General features: G+C 28.6%; 1 protein-coding gene across 1 annotated transcript in view; it reads left to right on the top strand.

The window, feature by feature from the left end:
* The window catches only part of Cog4 (conserved oligomeric Golgi complex subunit 4), a 55,916-nt gene extending 38,771 nt beyond the window's left edge, over positions 1 to 17,145 (top strand). Inside the window, exons 20-22 of the mRNA XM_016067278.4 lie at positions 11,583 to 11,711; positions 14,593 to 14,684; positions 16,946 to 17,145. Of these exons, the coding sequence (XP_015922764.1) occupies positions 11,583 to 11,711; positions 14,593 to 14,684; positions 16,946 to 16,988 (264 nt within the window). The 3' untranslated portion in view covers positions 16,989 to 17,145. The remainder of the gene's footprint in view (positions 1 to 11,582; positions 11,712 to 14,592; positions 14,685 to 16,945) is intronic.
* Positions 17,146 to 20,675: the final 3,530 nt, after the last annotated feature.

Genomic DNA, 20,675 nt, shown 5'->3' with positions numbered 1-20,675 from the left:
TAACTCTTTCGTTCTTTATTTCTCCCTTTACCTTTATATCAGTTTCATTGCAATCTTATTTAGTCTTTCTTAAATTAATTTTCAGACCAAAGACACTGGTTTCTTTGGCCAACTTATTATGAACAATTCAATCAAGGTCCTCTTGTTTCCAGTCATCAAAATTATATCATGTGCAAAAGTAAAAATTTGTGTCGTTCATATAAATATACAAGAATTGTTTTTTTTTTTTTCCGGTGGAAAAAACTGTCCTTGAAGAAATTTTTGATAATAAATGAAAAATAAAAACTTTTTTCAAAAAGAAATATCCAAGATTTAAACATTTTGTAATTGCAGTCTAAAAATTTTAATTTCCACGATATTTATTATATCATTTTTAATTCATTTATTATATCATTTTATAATTGTATAAAGAATTGTTAAAATATCATAATCAAATTTTATTAATGCTACTAAATTATTGCATACACATACTAATTGCTTACTAAACGTATGCACTACTGCAAATCACAGGGGAATTCACAATTACAAGTAGCATACTAATTTGTATAATGAAGTACTGTTAAGAATAAATACTTAAACTGACTCTTAAATAACGTCATGTACATTAGGGGTGCACAACCTTTTTGAGTGAAGGGCCACTTGCACAGCTGGTTGGCTAACGAAGGGGCGCACATGTATTTAGACATGTTAATGACAAATGTAGTAATGTTTATTTAAACATTAGTGTTCCATTTTTTTTATCAATAAACTTAGTAATATCAATAACTTAGTAGTGTTCCATTATTAGAATTCATTCAAAAATAAAAAACTTATACTTTTTTTTTTACAAAAAAAAACTTGCTATTTTTGTTATATGAACAATAGATTTATCAAAATAAATAAACATTGAAGAAAAGAAATGTTTTTTTTCATCATATCATGCAATACGAAAATTCATTTTAGAATTAAATTCTAATAAATAAATAAAAAAAACTGCAATGCCCACAAAATGAAGATAGGAAAAAGTTTAGTCATATTTAAGTATTATAAATTCAAATTAAATATTTTAATTGAAGAAAATTTATAGGTTTTAAACAAAAGCCTAAAATAAAAGCAAAACTGTGATAGTTCAAAATAAAATTCAATGCTTATTTTGTAATGTACTTTGTTATTTTATTTTATTAATTATTAGATTTTTTATATCGTAAACATTTTCCTTTTTTTTTATCGAAAAAGATCACTTAAGCAACAAAAAATTTAAATCTAAACTACAAGCAGTGAGCAGTTTAAAAATTCACGTTGTCCGCCATTTTATGAATTTCTCAAGTTGAAATAACATTGCATTTAAATTAGGGAGGGATGTAACGAGTATTTGGCCATTCTGTGAAATTTTTTAGAAATGTATTTTTCTAAGTTTTTTTTATTTTTGAATTTTTATAAATATTACTTTTTTTTAAAAAATTATAATCAGACAATTTTTTCGATACTTTGAGAATAGAGAAGGATTTTTTCCATTTTTTGCTGCTTTTATTATAACCCAGCATTTTAACAGAACGTCTCATAGTATTATCACTCTTTCCCTGTACTGTAATATAAATAACCAGTAACATAGAAAAGTGTGATTTTCAGTATTAAAGTTTTGTTTCAGGAACTAAGAAAAATTTGTTTCTTCTGTTTTTCTTTTTTTAGGCATTTTTATTATGACTCAGCATTTTTTTTAAAAGTAAAGTTACTAATAAAGTTTATTTTATAGCAATTTTTTTTCTTCTAAAATTATGGCAATGAGAAAAATTTAAATTGAGATTCTCAGCATAAGTTTTTCATTTTAAAAATTAAGAACGTTTTTTCTATCTTTTTATTTTCTTTAAATAAAAAAAAAACTTTTTTTAGACGTTTTCACTATAACGCAGTAATTTTTAATAGCATTTCTGATGACTTAATTCATTTTTCTTGGCTTTTTCTGGTAATTGAAAAACTGAGATGTTCAGCTTTAAAAAAATTTTTCAAAAATTAAGATTGATTTTTATGTTTTCTGTTTCGCTTTTCGACATTTTCAAAAACGTTCTTGATTCGCCTTGATTGGCAAAAACGTTCTTTTTAGAGTTAATTTATGAATACGTTTTTCAAGGAAATATTATTCTGAGCATTAAAATTTTAGTTTCAGTGTTTAGTAGCAGTAAAAGATTTTGCTATTTGGCCCCAATTGTACTGCGTTTAGTCGATTTTTTCTTCTTTTTTTTGCCGAATATTTGGTTTTTGACCAAATCACAATTCATTACTACATTCGACCAAATCATATTCGTTGCGGAAATAAAAACGAAGGAAAAATAACTAGGATTTACGATAAAACTGTACCGAAATACCGTATCAAAAAGTGATTATTTAATTGCGCGATTAACAATCACGTGTCGTAATTGTTGTAGTTGTTGTAGTTAATTTACGTCGCACTAGAGCTGCACAATGGGCTATTGGCGACGGTTTGGGAAACACCCCTGAGGATGATCCAAAGACATGCCATCACAATTTTGATCCTCTGTAGAGGGGATGGCACCCCCGCTTCGGTAGCCCGACGACCTGCACGCGAAGTCGAGCACTTTACGATAGAACAGTTTAACGAGGACCAATACCGCACACCCCACACGTGTCGTAATAACATCATAGTTAAATAACGGGATAGTCAAAATCATGTGGAAAAGCATAGAAATAAGTGGAAAAATATATATTTATGCTGAACTCAGCATGAATAAAGCGTGTCAAATGCATGATTTAAAATTTGCATGTCGTAATAGAATAATTGGAATTTTTTATAATACGTGGGAACGCATAGCAATAACTGCCGAAAAAAATTGTTGAAAAAAGAGAAAGAATTGCAAAAAAAAGATAAAAAATCACTTAGATTTAAGATGAAATCGTCACAAATAAAGTGCAAGAAAAGTGATTATTTAAATTTGCGATCTGAAATTCGCGTCGTAATAAAAATTCGGAATTTTCGAAATCACGTAGAAAAGCGGAAATAACTGTTTAAAAAAAATCATTTATATTTACTATAAAATCGGCTTAAAGAAAGCGCGTTAAACGAACATTTACTAAAGAATCTGTTAAAATTGATTGTGTTAAAACGTGATGACTTAAAAGTGCGATTAAAAATTGCCATTTTTTAAAATTTTTTTATTGTGTTTAGAAGCTCTCGCGCGCCGCACTTCAGTAGTCGAAGGGCCGCATTTGGCCCGCGGGCCGCAGGTTGTGCACCCCTAATGTACATAGATTTTAAAATTCTGTGTACAGTAGGGGTGCACAACCTTTTTGAGTGAAGGGCCACTTGCACAGCTGGTTGGCTAACGAAGGGGCGCACATGTATTTAGACATGTTAATGACAAATGTAGTAATGTTTATTTAAACATTAGTGTTCCATTTTTTTTATCAATAAACTTAGTAATATCAATAACTTAGTAGTGTTCCATTATTAGAATTCATTCAAAAATAAAAAACTTATACTTTTTTTTTTACAAAAAAAAACTTGCTATTTTTGTTATATGAACAATAGATTTATCAAAATAAATAAACATTGAAGAAAAGAAATGTTTTTTTTCATCATATCATGCAATACGAAAATTCATTTTAGAATTAAATTCTAATAAATAAATAAAAAAACTGCAATGCCCACAAAATGAAGATAGGAAAAAGTTTAGTCATATTTAAGTATTATAAATTCAAATTAAATATTTTAATTGAAGAAAATTTATAGGTTTTAAACAAAAGCCTAAAATAAAAGCAAAACTGTGATAGTTCAAAATAAAATTCAATGCTTATTTTGTAATGTACTTTGTTATTTTATTTTATTAATTATTAGATTTTTTATATCGTAAACATTTTCCTTTTTTTTTTTATCGAAAAAGATCACTTAAGCAACAAAAAATTTAAATCTAAACTACAAGCAGTGAGCAGTTTAAAAATTCACGTTGTCCGCCATTTTATGAATTTCTCAAGTTGAAATAACATTGCATTTAAATTAGGGAGGGATGTAACGAGTATTTGGCCATTCTGTGAAATTTTTTAGAAATGTATTTTTCTAAGTTTTTTTTATTTTTGAATTTTTATAAATATTACTTTTTTTTAAAAAATTATAATCAGACAATTTTTTCGATACTTTGAGAATAGAGAAGGATTTTTTCCATTTTTTGCTGCTTTTATTATAACCCAGCATTTTAACAGAACGTCTCATAGTATTATCACTCTTTCCCTGTACTGTAATATAAATAACCAGTAACATAGAAAAGTGTGATTTTCAGTATTAAAGTTTTGTTTCAGGAACTAAGAAAAATTTGTTTCTTCTGTTTTTCTTTTTTTAGGCATTTTTATTATGACTCAGCATTTTTTTTAAAAGTAAAGTTACTAATAAAGTTTATTTTATAGCAATTTTTTTTCTTCTAAAATTATGGCAATGAGAAAAATTTAAATTGAGATTCTCAGCATAAGTTTTTCATTTTAAAAATTAAGAACGTTTTTTCTATCTTTTTATTTTCTTTAAATAAAAAAAAAACTTTTTTTAGACGTTTTCACTATAACGCAGTAATTTTTAATAGCATTTCTGATGACTTAATTCATTTTTCTTGGCTTTTTCTGGTAATTGAAAAACTGAGATGTTCAGCTTTAAAAAAATTTTTCAAAAATTAAGATTGATTTTTATGTTTTCTGTTTCGCTTTTCGACATTTTCAAAAACGTTCTTGATTCGCCTTGATTGGCAAAAACGTTCTTTTTAGAGTTAATTTATGAATACGTTTTTCAAGGAAATATTATTCTGAGCATTAAAATTTTAGTTTCAGTGTTTAGTAGCAGTAAAAGATTTTGCTATTTGGCCCCAATTGTACTGCGTTTAGTCGATTTTTTCTTCTTTTTTTTGCCGAATATTTGGTTTTTGACCAAATCACAATTCATTACTACATTCGACCAAATCATATTCGTTGCGGAAATAAAAACGAAGGAAAAATAACTAGGATTTACGATAAAACTGTACCGAAATACCGTATCAAAAAGTGATTATTTAATTGCGCGATTAACAATCACGTGTCGTAATTGTTGTAGTTGTTCTAGTTAATTTACGTCGCACTAGAGCTGCACAATGGGCTATTGGCGACGGTTTGGGAAACACCCCTGAGGATGATCCAAAGACATGCCATCACAATTTTGATCCTCTGTAGAGGGGATGGCACCCCCGCTTCGGTAGCCCGACGACCTGCACGCGAAGTCGAGCACTTTACGATAGAACAGTTTAACGAGGACCAATACCGCACACCCCACACGTGTCGTAATAACATCATAGTTAAATAACGGGATAGTCAAAATCATGTGGAAAAGCATAGAAATAAGTGGAAAAATATATATTTATGCTGAACTCAGCATGAATAAAGCGTGTCAAATGCATGATTTAAAATTTGCATGTCGTAATAGAATAATTGGAATTTTTTATAATACGTGGGAACGCATAGCAATAACTGCCGAAAAAAATTGTTGAAAAAAGAGAAAGAATTGCAAAAAAAAGATAAAAAATCACTTAGATTTAAGATGAAATCGTCACAAATAAAGTGCAAGAAAAGTGATTATTTAAATTTGCGATCTGAAATTCGCGTCGTAATAAAAATTCGGAATTTTCGAAATCACGTAGAAAAGCGGAAATAACTGTTTAAAAAAAATCATTTATATTTACTATAAAATCGGCTTAAAGAAAGCGCGTTAAACGAACATTTACTAAAGAATCTGTTAAAATTGATTGTGTTAAAACGTGATGACTTAAAAGTGCGATTAAAAATTGCCATTTTTTAAAATTTTTTTATTGTGTTTAGAAGCTCTCGCGCGCCGCACTTCAGTAGTCGAAGGGCCGCATTTGGCCCGCGGGCCGCAGGTTGTGCACCCCTAATGTACATAGATTTTAAAATTCTGTGTACAGTAGGGGTGCACAACCTTTTTGAGTGAAGGGCCACTTGCACAGCTGGTTGGCTAACGAAGGGGCGCACATGTATTTAGACATGTTAATGACAAATGTAGTAATGTTTATTTAAACATTAGTGTTCCATTTTTTTTATCAATAAACTTAGTAATATCAATAACTTAGTAGTGTTCCATTATTAGAATTCATTCAAAAATAAAAAACTTATACTTTTTTTTTTACAAAAAAAAACTTGCTATTTTTGTTATATGAACAATAGATTTATCAAAATAAATAAACATTGAAGAAAAGAAATGTTTTTTTTCATCATATCATGCAATACGAAAATTCATTTTAGAATTAAATTCTAATAAATAAATAAAAAAACTGCAATGCCCACAAAATGAAGATAGGAAAAAGTTTAGTCATATTTAAGTATTATAAATTCAAATTAAATATTTTAATTGAAGAAAATTTATAGGTTTTAAACAAAAGCCTAAAATAAAAGCAAAACTGTGATAGTTCAAAATAAAATTCAATGCTTATTTTGTAATGTACTTTGTTATTTTATTTTATTAATTATTAGATTTTTTATATCGTAAACATTTTCCTTTTTTTTTTTATCGAAAAAGATCACTTAAGCAACAAAAAATTTAAATCTAAACTACAAGCAGTGAGCAGTTTAAAAATTCACGTTGTCCGCCATTTTATGAATTTCTCAAGTTGAAATAACATTGCATTTAAATTAGGGAGGGATGTAACGAGTATTTGGCCATTCTGTGAAATTTTTTAGAAATGTATTTTTCTAAGTTTTTTTTATTTTTGAATTTTTATAAATATTACTTTTTTTTAAAAAATTATAATCAGACAATTTTTTCGATACTTTGAGAATAGAGAAGGATTTTTTCCATTTTTTGCTGCTTTTATTATAACCCAGCATTTTAACAGAACGTCTCATAGTATTATCACTCTTTCCCTGTACTGTAATATAAATAACCAGTAACATAGAAAAGTGTGATTTTCAGTATTAAAGTTTTGTTTCAGGAACTAAGAAAAATTTGTTTCTTCTGTTTTTCTTTTTTTAGGCATTTTTATTATGACTCAGCATTTTTTTTAAAAGTAAAGTTACTAATAAAGTTTATTTTATAGCAATTTTTTTTCTTCTAAAATTATGGCAATGAGAAAAATTTAAATTGAGATTCTCAGCATAAGTTTTTCATTTTAAAAATTAAGAACGTTTTTTCTATCTTTTTATTTTCTTTAAATAAAAAAAAAACTTTTTTTAGACGTTTTCACTATAACGCAGTAATTTTTAATAGCATTTCTGATGACTTAATTCATTTTTCTTGGCTTTTTCTGGTAATTGAAAAACTGAGATGTTCAGCTTTAAAAAAATTTTTCAAAAATTAAGATTGATTTTTATGTTTTCTGTTTCGCTTTTCGACATTTTCAAAAACGTTCTTGATTCGCCTTGATTGGCAAAAACGTTCTTTTTAGAGTTAATTTATGAATACGTTTTTCAAGGAAATATTATTCTGAGCATTAAAATTTTAGTTTCAGTGTTTAGTAGCAGTAAAAGATTTTGCTATTTGGCCCCAATTGTACTGCGTTTAGTCGATTTTTTCTTCTTTTTTTTGCCGAATATTTGGTTTTTGACCAAATCACAATTCATTACTACATTCGACCAAATCATATTCGTTGCGGAAATAAAAACGAAGGAAAAATAACTAGGATTTACGATAAAACTGTACCGAAATACCGTATCAAAAAGTGATTATTTAATTGCGCGATTAACAATCACGTGTCGTAATTGTTGTAGTTGTTGTAGTTAATTTACGTCGCACTAGAGCTGCACAATGGGCTATTGGCGACGGTTTGGGAAACACCCCTGAGGATGATCCAAAGACATGCCATCACAATTTTGATCCTCTGTAGAGGGGATGGCACCCCCGCTTCGGTAGCCCGACGACCTGCACGCGAAGTCGAGCACTTTACGATAGAACAGTTTAACGAGGACCAATACCGCACACCCCAAACGTGTCGTAATAACATCATAGTTAAATAACGGGATAGTCAAAATCATGTGGAAAAGCATAGAAATAAGTGGAAAAATATATATTTATGCTGAACTCAGCATGAATAAAGCGTGTCAAATGCATGATTTAAAATTTGCATGTCGTAATAGAATAATTGGAATTTTTTATAATACGTGGGAACGCATAGCAATAACTGCCGAAAAAAATTGTTGAAAAAAGAGAAAGAATTGCAAAAAAAAGATAAAAAATCACTTAGATTTAAGATGAAATCGTCACAAATAAAGTGCAAGAAAAGTGATTATTTAAATTTGCGATCTGAAATTCGCGTCGTAATAAAAATTCGGAATTTTCGAAATCACGTAGAAAAGCGGAAATAACTGTTTAAAAAAAATCATTTATATTTACTATAAAATCGGCTTAAAGAAAGCGCGTTAAACGAACATTTACTAAAGAATCTGTTAAAATTGATTGTGTTAAAACGTGATGACTTAAAAGTGCGATTAAAAATTGCCATTTTTTAAAATTTTTTTATTGTGTTTAGAAGCTCTCGCGCGCCGCACTTCAGTAGTCGAAGGGCCGCATTTGGCCCGCGGGCCGCAGGTTGTGCACCCCTAATGTACATAGATTTTAAAATTCTGTGTACAGTAGGGGTGCACAACCTTTTTGAGTGAAGGGCCACTTGCACAGCTGGTTGGCTAACGAAGGGGCGCACATGTATTTAGACATGTTAATGACAAATGTAGTAATGTTTATTTAAACATTAGTGTTCCATTTTTTTTATCAATAAACTTAGTAATATCAATAACTTAGTAGTGTTCCATTATTAGAATTCATTCAAAAATAAAAAACTTATACTTTTTTTTTTACAAAAAAAAACTTGCTATTTTTGTTATATGAACAATAGATTTATCAAAATAAATAAACATTGAAGAAAAGAAATGTTTTTTTTCATCATATCATGCAATACGAAAATTCATTTTAGAATTAAATTCTAATAAATAAATAAAAAAACTGCAATGCCCACAAAATGAAGATAGGAAAAAGTTTAGTCATATTTAAGTATTATAAATTCAAATTAAATATTTTAATTGAAGAAAATTTATAGGTTTTAAACAAAAGCCTAAAATAAAAGCAAAACTGTGATAGTTCAAAATAAAATTCAATGCTTATTTTGTAATGTACTTTGTTATTTTATTTTATTAATTATTAGATTTTTTATATCGTAAACATTTTCCTTTTTTTTTTTATCGAAAAAGATCACTTAAGCAACAAAAAATTTAAATCTAAACTACAAGCAGTGAGCAGTTTAAAAATTCACGTTGTCCGTCATTTTATGAATTTCTCAAGTTGAAATAACATTGCATTTAAATTAGGGAGGGATGTAACGAGTATTTGGCCATTCTGTGAAATTTTTTAGAAATGTATTTTTCTAAGTTTTTTTTATTTTTGAATTTTTATAAATATTACTTTTTTTTAAAAAATTATAATCAGACAATTTTTTCGATACTTTGAGAATAGAGAAGGATTTTTTCCATTTTTTGCTGCTTTTATTATAACCCAGCATTTTAACAGAACGTCTCATAGTATTATCACTCTTTCCCTGTACTGTAATATAAATAACCAGTAACATAGAAAAGTGTGATTTTCAGTATTAAAGTTTTGTTTCAGGAACTAAGAAAAATTTGTTTCTTCTGTTTTTCTTTTTTTAGGCATTTTTATTATGACTCAGCATTTTTTTTAAAAGTAAAGTTACTAATAAAGTTTATTTTATAGCAATTTTTTTTCTTCTAAAATTATGGCAATGAGAAAAATTTAAATTGAGATTCTCAGCATAAGTTTTTCATTTTAAAAATTAAGAACGTTTTTTCTATCTTTTTATTTTCTTTAAATAAAAAAAAAACTTTTTTTAGACGTTTTCACTATAACGCAGTAATTTTTAATAGCATTTCTGATGACTTAATTCATTTTTCTTGGCTTTTTCTGGTAATTGAAAAACTGAGATGTTCAGCTTTAAAAAAATTTTTCAAAAATTAAGATTGATTTTTATGTTTTCTGTTTCGCTTTTCGACATTTTCAAAAACGTTCTTGATTCGCCTTGATTGGCAAAAACGTTCTTTTTAGAGTTAATTTATGAATACGTTTTTCAAGGAAATATTATTCTGAGCATTAAAATTTTAGTTTCAGTGTTTAGTAGCAGTAAAAGATTTTGCTATTTGGCCCCAATTGTACTGCGTTTAGTCGATTTTTTCTTCTTTTTTTTGCCGAATATTTGGTTTTTGACCAAATCACAATTCATTACTACATTCGACCAAATCATATTCGTTGCGGAAATAAAAACGAAGGAAAAATAACTAGGATTTACGATAAAACTGTACCGAAATACCGTATCAAAAAGTGATTATTTAATTGCGCGATTAACAATCACGTGTCGTAATTGTTGTAGTTGTTCTAGTTAATTTACGTCGCACTAGAGCTGCACAATGGGCTATTGGCGACGGTTTGGGAAACACCTCTGAGGATGATCCAAAGACATGCCATCACAATTTTGATCCTCTGTAGAGGGGATGGCACCCCCGCTTCGGTAGCCCGACGACCTGCACGCGAAGTCGAGCACTTTACGATAGAACAGTTTAACGAGGACCAATACCGCACACCCCACACGTGTCGTAATAACATCATAGTTAAATAACGGGATAGTCAAAATCATGTGGAAAAGCATAGAAATAAGTGGAAAAATATATATTTATGCTGAACTCAGCATGAATAAAGCGTGTCAAATGCATGATTTAAAATTTGCATGTCGTAATAGAATAATTGGAATTTTTTATAATACGTGGGAACGCATAGCAATAACTGCCGAAAAAAATTGTTGAAAAAAGAGAAAGAATTGCAAAAAAAAGATAAAAAATCACTTAGATTTAAGATGAAATCGTCACAAATAAAGTGCAAGAAAAGTGATTATTTAAATTTGCGATCTGAAATTCGCGTCGTAATAAAAATTCGGAATTTTCGAAATCACGTAGAAAAGCGGAAATAACTGTTTAAAAAAAATCATTTATATTTACTATAAAATCGGCTTAAAGAAAGCGCGTTAAACGAACATTTACTAAAGAATCTGTTAAAATTGATTGTGTTAAAACGTGATGACTTAAAAGTGCGATTAAAAATTGCCATTTTTTAAAATTTTTTTATTGTGTTTAGAAGCTCTCGCGCGCCGCACTTCAGTAGTCGAAGGGCCGCATTTGGCCCGCGGGCCGCAGGTTGTGCACCCCTAGTGTACAGTAAATTTACTGTATACTGTTAAATTACATGTACTGTAAATAAAAACATTTTTAAGAGTTCACATGGAAAACTTGTACATTTCTGGAACTATATTAAATTAAATTTAGGCTATTCTTGTAACTATTATAGCTAAACTATCGCATTGACACTTTAATTTCTTCATATCCTGTCCAGTTTCTTTAAGTTTTTTCCAGCTCTTTCGGGACGAAATGCCAATCATGTTATAATTTGTGATTTTAAACATTGTTTTTACTTGATTGTAATCATATCACAAAGAACTAATCACATCTTTTTCCTTATTAATAGTAGGCATTGCTTATCTTCACTTGTATAATTTAAATCTTTTTTTCTTCTTCTCCAGTTAGGAGGTTTACAGTTTGACAGAGAATTAAGATTAATTATAGGATATTTGACTACAGTCACTACATGGACAATCAGAGACAAGTTTGCTCGGCTCACTCAAATTGCAACTATTCTAAATTTGGAAAATGTGAGTCATTCGAATTAATTCATTTATTTTTTTTCTATAGTGTATTAGAATTGTATATGTAGGCATTATATTCTAAGATTAAAATATTCTCATTTTAATAATAACAGTCATTGTCAAAGTGTAAAATGTAATTTTTAAGAAAAGTATAAATTAAATTATCAAAATATAAATTACATTGATTTGAGATAAAATTAACCCAGATAATTAGATAACTAACAAAGAAAACATAATTTTAAAAATTATGTGTACCAGTGAGAAAATAATTTATTTTATCACTTTAATCTTAAACTAAATTTTAAGGAGTTAAATTAAACGTTGTAGGGGTTTTGGAGGGAAGATACAGGGTTAGGCTGTGAAGTACAAAGAAATGCACCACAAAAACCGTGATGGGCTCTTGAGGTCAAAGTTTACAGGGTGAAAATTTTTATTTATGGAAGGTAGTGATAATTGGGAAGGAAGAAAATAAAGGAAAACGCAACAATTATCATAAGCGATCATGAGCCTTAGGTCAAAGGGGAAGAATATAAGATTATGAAAAGCATCCTAACACATATCAAACATTTTTAAAAATACAAAATATACATTAGATTGAGTTCAGATCTGGGACAGAAGGGAAAGGAACAAAATAGTTAAAAGTTACTGACCCATAAACAATTGAGTTGTGCAGCGTGTTGAAGTCATGAAGCAAATGAGAACAGCTTGGACAAAAATTTAAAAAAAGAAATCGAAAGCCAACAATTTTTGGTTGACAGAAGGAATTTATTTTAAATTTTAACAAAAAAAAAAACATCAATAATAATATTCAGAAAAATTGTACATCATTGCAATAATCGAACAATGGCTTATGCCGACAGGGCATCCTGCACAAACTACAAAATGGCGAAAATGAACAGCCGTCACTAAAATTACGGTATTAAATTCGAAAAAGGGGATCGACGTTTATTTTTAACATTAAGGACACAATAAGAAAAATTTACAAACAAATAAAAAGGGTAACATTTTGTTACAACAAGTCAAAAAAAAAGAAGATGCCAAATAAAATGGCTTATAATCCGAACGCTACATAATTTTATTATTTTTTTTTAAAAAAAAGGGCCAACGTCCGAATGTGTGAAAAATATGCTTGGAAAGGGTAGATTTTTAAAGAAGGATAGGGGGAAATGACCAATGAGGGTCCAAAAAAAGCCCTAACCACAAGACGGGAAACCCCGTTTAAAACAAGCGGGAAGGAGGGAAGAAGAAACTTGTAAAAAAAACAAGATGGCTAAAACGCCAAAGAGTTGCAAATGGGGGAAAGTTAAATAAAATTTGAAGGTGCTTAAAACTAAAGGAACAAGCAAAAGAAGTTAGCAAAAAGTTAAAATTAATTGTAAAAAAATCGTTAAATTAAAATTAATAATAGGAAAACAAATTAAAAGGTAATTAGATTAAATTAACGAAAAAATAAATAACAGACGTCACTGTTAAAAAACGATGTCGCAGAACACTGTGACATTGTGTTTTACGAGTGGATTAAAAATGAAGAAAATAGAAGTTATTTTTGTCCCATTTAAAATGAGAAATGTAGGGAGCATCACTTTTGAAAGATGAGTTGGAGGGGTATGCGGTGGTGTTATTAGTTTATTAAAAAAGTAATACAGTATACTCTTGATATCTCAAAGTTAAAGGGACGCTATAAAAAATTCAAGATATCGAGTTTTTCAGATAGCAAATTCAGAATTAAATACTTTCTTAAAAGTAAAAAATATATTCTAAAATATTACTCTACTAAGTAGAGTCATAAAACATAAGAATAACTACTAATAAATGTATGTAATGATAACTGACTATTAGTCTAAATACAACAATGATAATTTTATTTTTGAAAGTAAGACAAAAATAATTATGCATTAAATAGAAAAGAATTGGCTTACAATAAAATTACATTGTGATTTTTCCACAAAAAATTAATTTTTGGTTTCGAAAAAAAATTGACATAATAAGGTTTTGAGAAGGAACTCTTCGACATAGGAATTCAAATTAACAATAGATGGTTTATAATGATAAGGGAAAAATATTTTTATGATATAATGAAGTTTTTGAGATATCGATAGTATACTGTATATGCTACTCTTTTTTTTTTATTCTATGTAATTAGTTTTTTCCTCTTTTTTATCCTTCTGGAAACGCTTAGAGTTTGAAATTATTATTTACAGTTTTATGTCTTGTTAGTTTGTACTGAAAAGCGTCCAAAATTTTTTTTGACAATAAAATAGAGATAAATTTTATGTGCAACTTCTATGAAACAATTGTAAATTGAGTTGTCATCAGGCATAGAGCTCAAGTTAAAATTTCGTCCTTTAGCTAGAATTTTTATTTAAAATAAATTCAATTTTGCCATTAAGTAACTATGAATTATTCATAAGTAATGAAAGAAAAAAAATAGGCAATATCTGCCATATTGCTGACCATTTCAGGTTTTCTAATCATGTGCTAGAAACTTTTTATTTATTGTTAAGTTATTGAGTAATTTTTTGTTTAAATCAATTTGCTTGGAAAATACCCTTATTGTACTTACATTTGAAAACAAAACTAAGGTAGATTGGTACCAAGAAGTTATTCTCTTTCAAACTGAAAATGGGTTCACAAACCTAATAATGGGTTACCTATTCAATGTCATTTATAAAATAAAAAATAAAATTAATTGTACTTAGTTAAAACACAATTTTATTATTATTATAATTTTTAATTAAATTATTAATGAAAATATTAAAATTTTTAGTTACTAATAAAATCACGATTGGTCGTGAATAAATAAAATGAGGCTCTTCCTACTTTAGAAACTATTGTGTGCTTTTCTAACTATGTCTGTCATATGATTACAATATATTGCTTGTTATAGGTTACTGAGTTATTGGATACATGGGGTACAAATTCTGGTTCTCTAACCTGGCGTCTCACTCCAACGGAAGTCAGACAAGTATTATCTTTAAGGTACTGTTTAAAAATTTATTTTGACAAAAGATATTTAATAAATATTTATTTGCTAAATAATGTTTATTTAATTCTGTAGTAATGCACCATTTTAATTCGCCAATGAAGGAGGTAGCAATGAGATTTATGTAAAATTTTTTCCCAGAGATTGTAAATTCTCTAATACTAAAAATCACAGTCTTGAAAAAAGCATATCTTTTCAGAGGCTGTGCTTTTCAAAAGGAATGAGCAGTTACTTTTAATGAAATTTCATTTAATTAACATCATATTTTGTTTGTTATTTTAGAATATATATTTCTTCTAATACATATTTTTTTTAATAAATAAGTCTTATTTAAAATAAATTTTAATATTTATTTGTTTATTGATTTGGCTTATTTATTTGTTTTGATAAACAGATGATAGTTTTAATTCCTAATGATGACATTCTTAAAACAATCATTACTTTGTTAAAAGACTAGCTCACTGGTTTTACAGGTAGAGCAATGCATTATTTGGTATCACCAGCAGAAGAAGAGCAATTTGTATTGTAAAGATCTTATCAAATAACATTATAAACTTAAAGATGAAACTGCGGATTTAAATTACCTATAACATAGAATGTATGCTAATAAGTGAATCTAATCTAGCAGTAGATGATTGCTTTGCCATCTAGTGAAATGCTACCAAAAAAGACTTAACAAAAAATAGTTATGTAAATAATTGTGCATGTGCGTGCAGTGTAACTTCATTTCTACTGATTCATATTAATGTACAGTGTTCAAAATAAAAAACAGCACCCTGAATAACTTTTAATCTAATGACTGGAGAGGGGTGGGAGAACCTCGTTTGCATCCCGGCAATGGATGTTTGATTTGAATTCCACACCCAGCTCGCACAGACCAAGGGGCTGATGTAAAATATCTTCAGTGGTAGGCAGATCATGGGGTAGAATTCCCTTGCCGTCAGTTTAACTGTGGAAGTTTTCGTAGTTTTCCTCTCCATGTAATGCAAATGTGGGTTAGTTCACATCAAAATGACCGTCACAAAGGCATATTTCTCTTAATATTTAATCCAGGAGTTTCCTAGTCTTCTGGATTGGGTTTCAAATTACAAGGATACGGTGTTGAACATTAATAGTCGTAAAGTGAAAACTCGGTTGGCGGTTCAACAATGATTATAAAATCTAATGACTAGATTTTTCCGTATCAATTCTCAAACTTGATGGTTAAAAGGTCTAACCTCAAATATGCTCATTAATTAGTGCAGGCAATATTTTTAGATACAAAATCATGCACAAAAATGTACTTTCTCTGATAAACAAGCCTTTTCTTTGACGGATTTTTGACCCTCAAAGAGTAGCGGATAGCAGCAGTTTGGTCAAGACAGCGGTTGAAATTTTGGACCCCTTAATGTTAATATTACTTTTTGTGTTTTTTGCCATGTCTTGAGAACTTTAAAGTTAATCAAAAAAATTTGGCACTCAATTATAACATTTGTTTTTCTAAAAATAATATGAAGAAAATATATGAGAATTTTTTAATAATTATTTTTTTTATTATGTCAAAAAAAAAACTTTTAGTTTTAAGTTATATATTTTTTTATAGTGTTTTAAATAATATATTTTAAATGGCATAATTGAAAATTTTACCCCAATCCTTCAAATAGTTCTTAAGAAGTCAAATTTAAATGTGTGACTTTTTTAAAATTTTATAACTCAGAAACTTTTGCTATTAGAAATTATATTCTTCAAAACTTAAAGCAGTGTAAAAATTCCTTATCTTAAAATGCAAAAAAAATACCTTATACCTTACATTTCAAAAAATGTTTTGACCCTTATTAAAGAAATTGATAAAAATTAAAGTAAAATAATTATTTTTTACATAAAGTCTTTAGATGAAAGAATTTTACAACTGCCTGCCAAAATTTTTGGACTTGTTCCAAAATACTTAGGAAGTAAAAGGAACATTAAAGGGTCGAAACTTTACACTGATCTCTTGGCCAAGCTATTGAGGCCATAATTTCCTGATAGCAGCTACTCTCCATATTTTAAGGCTCAAAAATCCGTCTAAAAAAATGTATGTTTATTCAGAGAAAGTATGTTTTTGTGTCTGTTCTCAAAAATTAGAATGTCATTTTTACTAATTAATTGGTATATTTAAGGTTAGGCCCACAAACCATTAATATTAAGTTTTAGTATTTGAAAATTCAAACATTAGATCAAGAGTTATTCATGTTGTTTATTTTGTACACTGTACATAGCATTTCTCATTTACTTTCAGGAAGGACTTCAGATCTGAAGACATCAAGCGTCTCAAATTGTAAAATTGATGAATCAAACATTATGTAAATAAAAGAGATATATTTATATTCATTTACTGAATGATATTTATATAAAGTTTTGTTTTAATTGTGTCAAATATTGCTTTCCACACTCACACTTTTTAATGTAATTTATTCTTATAAAATTTTTATTGGTTTCCATGCTTACTTATTTTTTAATGTAACTATCACATTTGTTTACAATTAATTCTTATAAAACTTTTATTACTTTTCACACTCATTTACTTTTAATACATTTATCACATTTGGTTTCAATTAATTTTTATAAAACTTTTATTACTTTCCACATTCACCCATTTTTGAATCATGCTATTACATTTGTTTACTAAAAATTTTTTCTTACGAAATTTCTATATTTATAAAAGTGTTGTCTAGGTATAGTAAAGTGGGTCGAGATATAGCTCCTTATGTTGTTTCTAGTTGGAAAAGTATAAAACTAGCATTTCTACTAACTAGAAAATGGTTTGATGTATGAAAAAGTCGATTATAAAACTGCAGGCTATTTTCAATTTTGAAGAAATCGGAAGCTTGTGGATTTTACTGCTACAAAAAGAATGAATGTTGTGTCTAGATATAGTAAAGCGGTTGCATGCCACAGTATGAAGGTGCTACCCAAGCCAAATGGTTGAAAATGGAAGTGCAGAATTTCTATCTGGAAAACCATTCTGGATATGGAAAAAATTTTATTACAAAATTGTAGAGCATATTAAATTTAGAAAGAACAGAAACCGTAGGCTTTGATGCTACAAAAAAAATTGCTTAAAATGCACATTTGTTTATGATATCGCTCATTTGGTGAAACAGGGATGAGATTGGCTGAAAGGCAAAAAAGCTGAATTTCCACGAGAGTAAATCACATGCGCGTATAATCGTTTAATAATACATTCCAGACAATTTAATATAATAATTAATTATGTGTTGATATAAAATTAATTGCATACTAAATTATTAATATACGAATAATTACATTGAACCTTAACATTTAATAAAAAGTGAAATAACCCATTGTAAAAATAGTGCTAGAACGCATATTTTTCTTCAGTTCACACAAAGGAGACAATTATTACTTCAGAATCCTGCCTAGTTTAGTACATCAAATTATTGAAAACATTCAATTTTTTTTAATAAATACTATTATGTGTTTTATAGTAAATATATCAGTAACATGATTTTTTTTAATTATTTAGAAAATAAAATAAACTTTCACAATTGAATCACTGTGTTTATATTATAATTTAATATAACTAAGCCCTTTGAAACACATCAATAATTGTGAAGTAGAAACATTTAGTAAATTATCAACATACAAAATTTGCTATTTAAGTTTGAAAAATTACATGATAATAAGCACCTGTTTAGATAGTTATTTTTCATTTGATAAGAAATTTGCATTTTATAGCATGAATAACTGGACCATTATTTACAAAAGAAAATAAACTGTTAGAAATGAAAAGCACAAATTCATTAATTATGATCTTTATTAGCTGCGAGTTTTTTAAACATCTTTAATAGTTAAAGAATTAATTCTCTTCGATTTTTTCATTTGAGATCTTAGTGTTTGTGTTAACAAAGGATCTAGCTCTGCACACAGCTGATTTCCCATTAGAAGTTATTGATAATTTTAAGTTTTTTTCTCTCTCTGGTGAAATTTTTGTCATATCTTCTGATTTGTCTGCAAGAATTTTATTATCATTTCTGTGTATATTCTTTTTGTGTTTGAGTCTTAGTCTTTTAGCAGCATTTGCACATAATTTTTTTACAACCTCCTTTGATAACACCTTTTCTTTATTTTCTTTTACCATATTTATTCTGATTTCTTTTTCTTCTTGGTAGGCTTTGCAAGAAGAGTTTAAATTTTGAACAAGATTTTTATCAAAATCTTGTTGTTGATTACTTGCAAAAAATCTTTCTTGGCAAAATAAGTTAACGAGGATTGTTTATTGGCTAAAAGATGATATTTGATTGTCTGGATGGCATCAAAAGTTCGTACATTCAATCTCGTTGTTCCTGGTGATATATTATTCATAAGACTAAAACTTGATTCAACTTTGGGAGAATGAAAGCATGTTAAAAGAGTAAATACCATCTTAGAGAGTAATGGATATTTTCCAGTTCTATATACATAAACCCACCACTCAACAATACTATCACCTTCGTTTGGAGGCTGGATGGAATCAGAATGAAATTTTCTTGCCTCTAACTCAAAGGGTTCTTTTTCTTCTCTTGACAATACATTTGTCACTAACAATGGCAATTGAGTCATATATTTAAGTGCTAAGGAACTTTGCCTACACATTGGATCAATACACGATACAGACTTTTGGAAATCATTTCTTATCGGCATCTTCTTCTGCAATGCCCGTGAGCAGGCAACAAATCCTTCAAGAGTATTGCTTTGAAATCCTTTAACTTTATGTAGTTGTGATTTTGGTGCTGAGTTAATTAACTCTTTTTCCAACAAAAATTGAATCACTTTTTAAATGATAGCTTTTGTTTGCTACATCTGCAGTAATCATTTTTTTTTTTTTTTTTGTGGAATTACCAATTTCTGCAAATATTTCAGGTTTCACAAAACAAGCAAAAAATCCTTTAACTAGGTCAAATTGCTTGTCATGTAGCTTATGAATGAGGGGTGCTTCAGTTTGGAAAAGTTTTATATATTCTTGAAGTAATGGCAAAACTGACACAAAAAAGTTGGTGATTAATTTAGTCGTTAGCCAATCTTCAAATATCTTTTGAGAAATCCTATTTTTTCGTTCTTTTCCTGCCTGCGTAAGATTCTTCTTTGCAAGCGCAGAATGTAAATTTCGAATATATTCTCTTCCAGTTTCGCTGATGTTTTAATGCCTATATATGCTAATTATCGTTGAGAGAAAAACTGTCTTTTTTGATTGACAAATAAAAGAAAAATAAAGTAAAGGCATTACTCATCCTCAAAAATCTTGTGCCACATCATATACTGACAACCACCGGAAACTGATGTAGTTTTGTGGCATTGTATACTTGAGATTCAGAACTTCACAAACTCCAATTAGAGCTGCACGTAAATCAGGTGACCATTTAAAATCATTGTGAATATCTGTAAATAGAGACTCAAGATGCAAACCAAAAGGCTTACAGAATTGCTTTGCAGCATTATGCACGTGATGACAAGAGTCACCATCAATATCAAGCAAATGTGGACATTTTTCCCCGAGTCTTCTCTCTAGTCCTGATTTCTTTCCTCGCATAACATGGCAAGAATCCAAAAGTACAGATATTAAATTATTCCAAGGAATGTTATTTCCTTCCAAGAGCTTAACAATGCCTTCAAAAAGAGAAGTACTGTTGACGCTATCAACAGAAAATGACTGCAGATGTTCAGTCACAATCTTGTTGTTTTTAAAGTAATTTACAAGGACTGTCACTATATTCTCATTATTGCTGCTCTTGCTTTTATCAATGTTTAATGAAAATAAACCATTTTTTAAATCCCAAACAAGATTTTCTTTGAAGGTTTTTGCAACACCAAAGCGTAATTTATATGATGCTGCAGTGCGATGCATTTTAATTCCATTTAAAGCTTTTTCATCTTTAGACAGCTGCTTTACTAAATTCAACAGGTCAGGGGGAAGTGAAAATGGCAGGGATTTTCAGCAAGAAAGCTTAATAACATAGCTTCACTGTTAG

Source organism: Parasteatoda tepidariorum, chromosome 9 (assembly GCF_982258835.1).
Source record: "Parasteatoda tepidariorum strain Cologne lab strain chromosome 9, Ptep-v5.0, whole genome shotgun sequence".
Taxonomy (NCBI): domain Eukaryota; kingdom Metazoa; phylum Arthropoda; class Arachnida; order Araneae; family Theridiidae; genus Parasteatoda; species Parasteatoda tepidariorum.
Note: the sequence above shows the minus strand (reverse complement) of the source record. Positions and strands in the feature narration are given on the sequence as shown.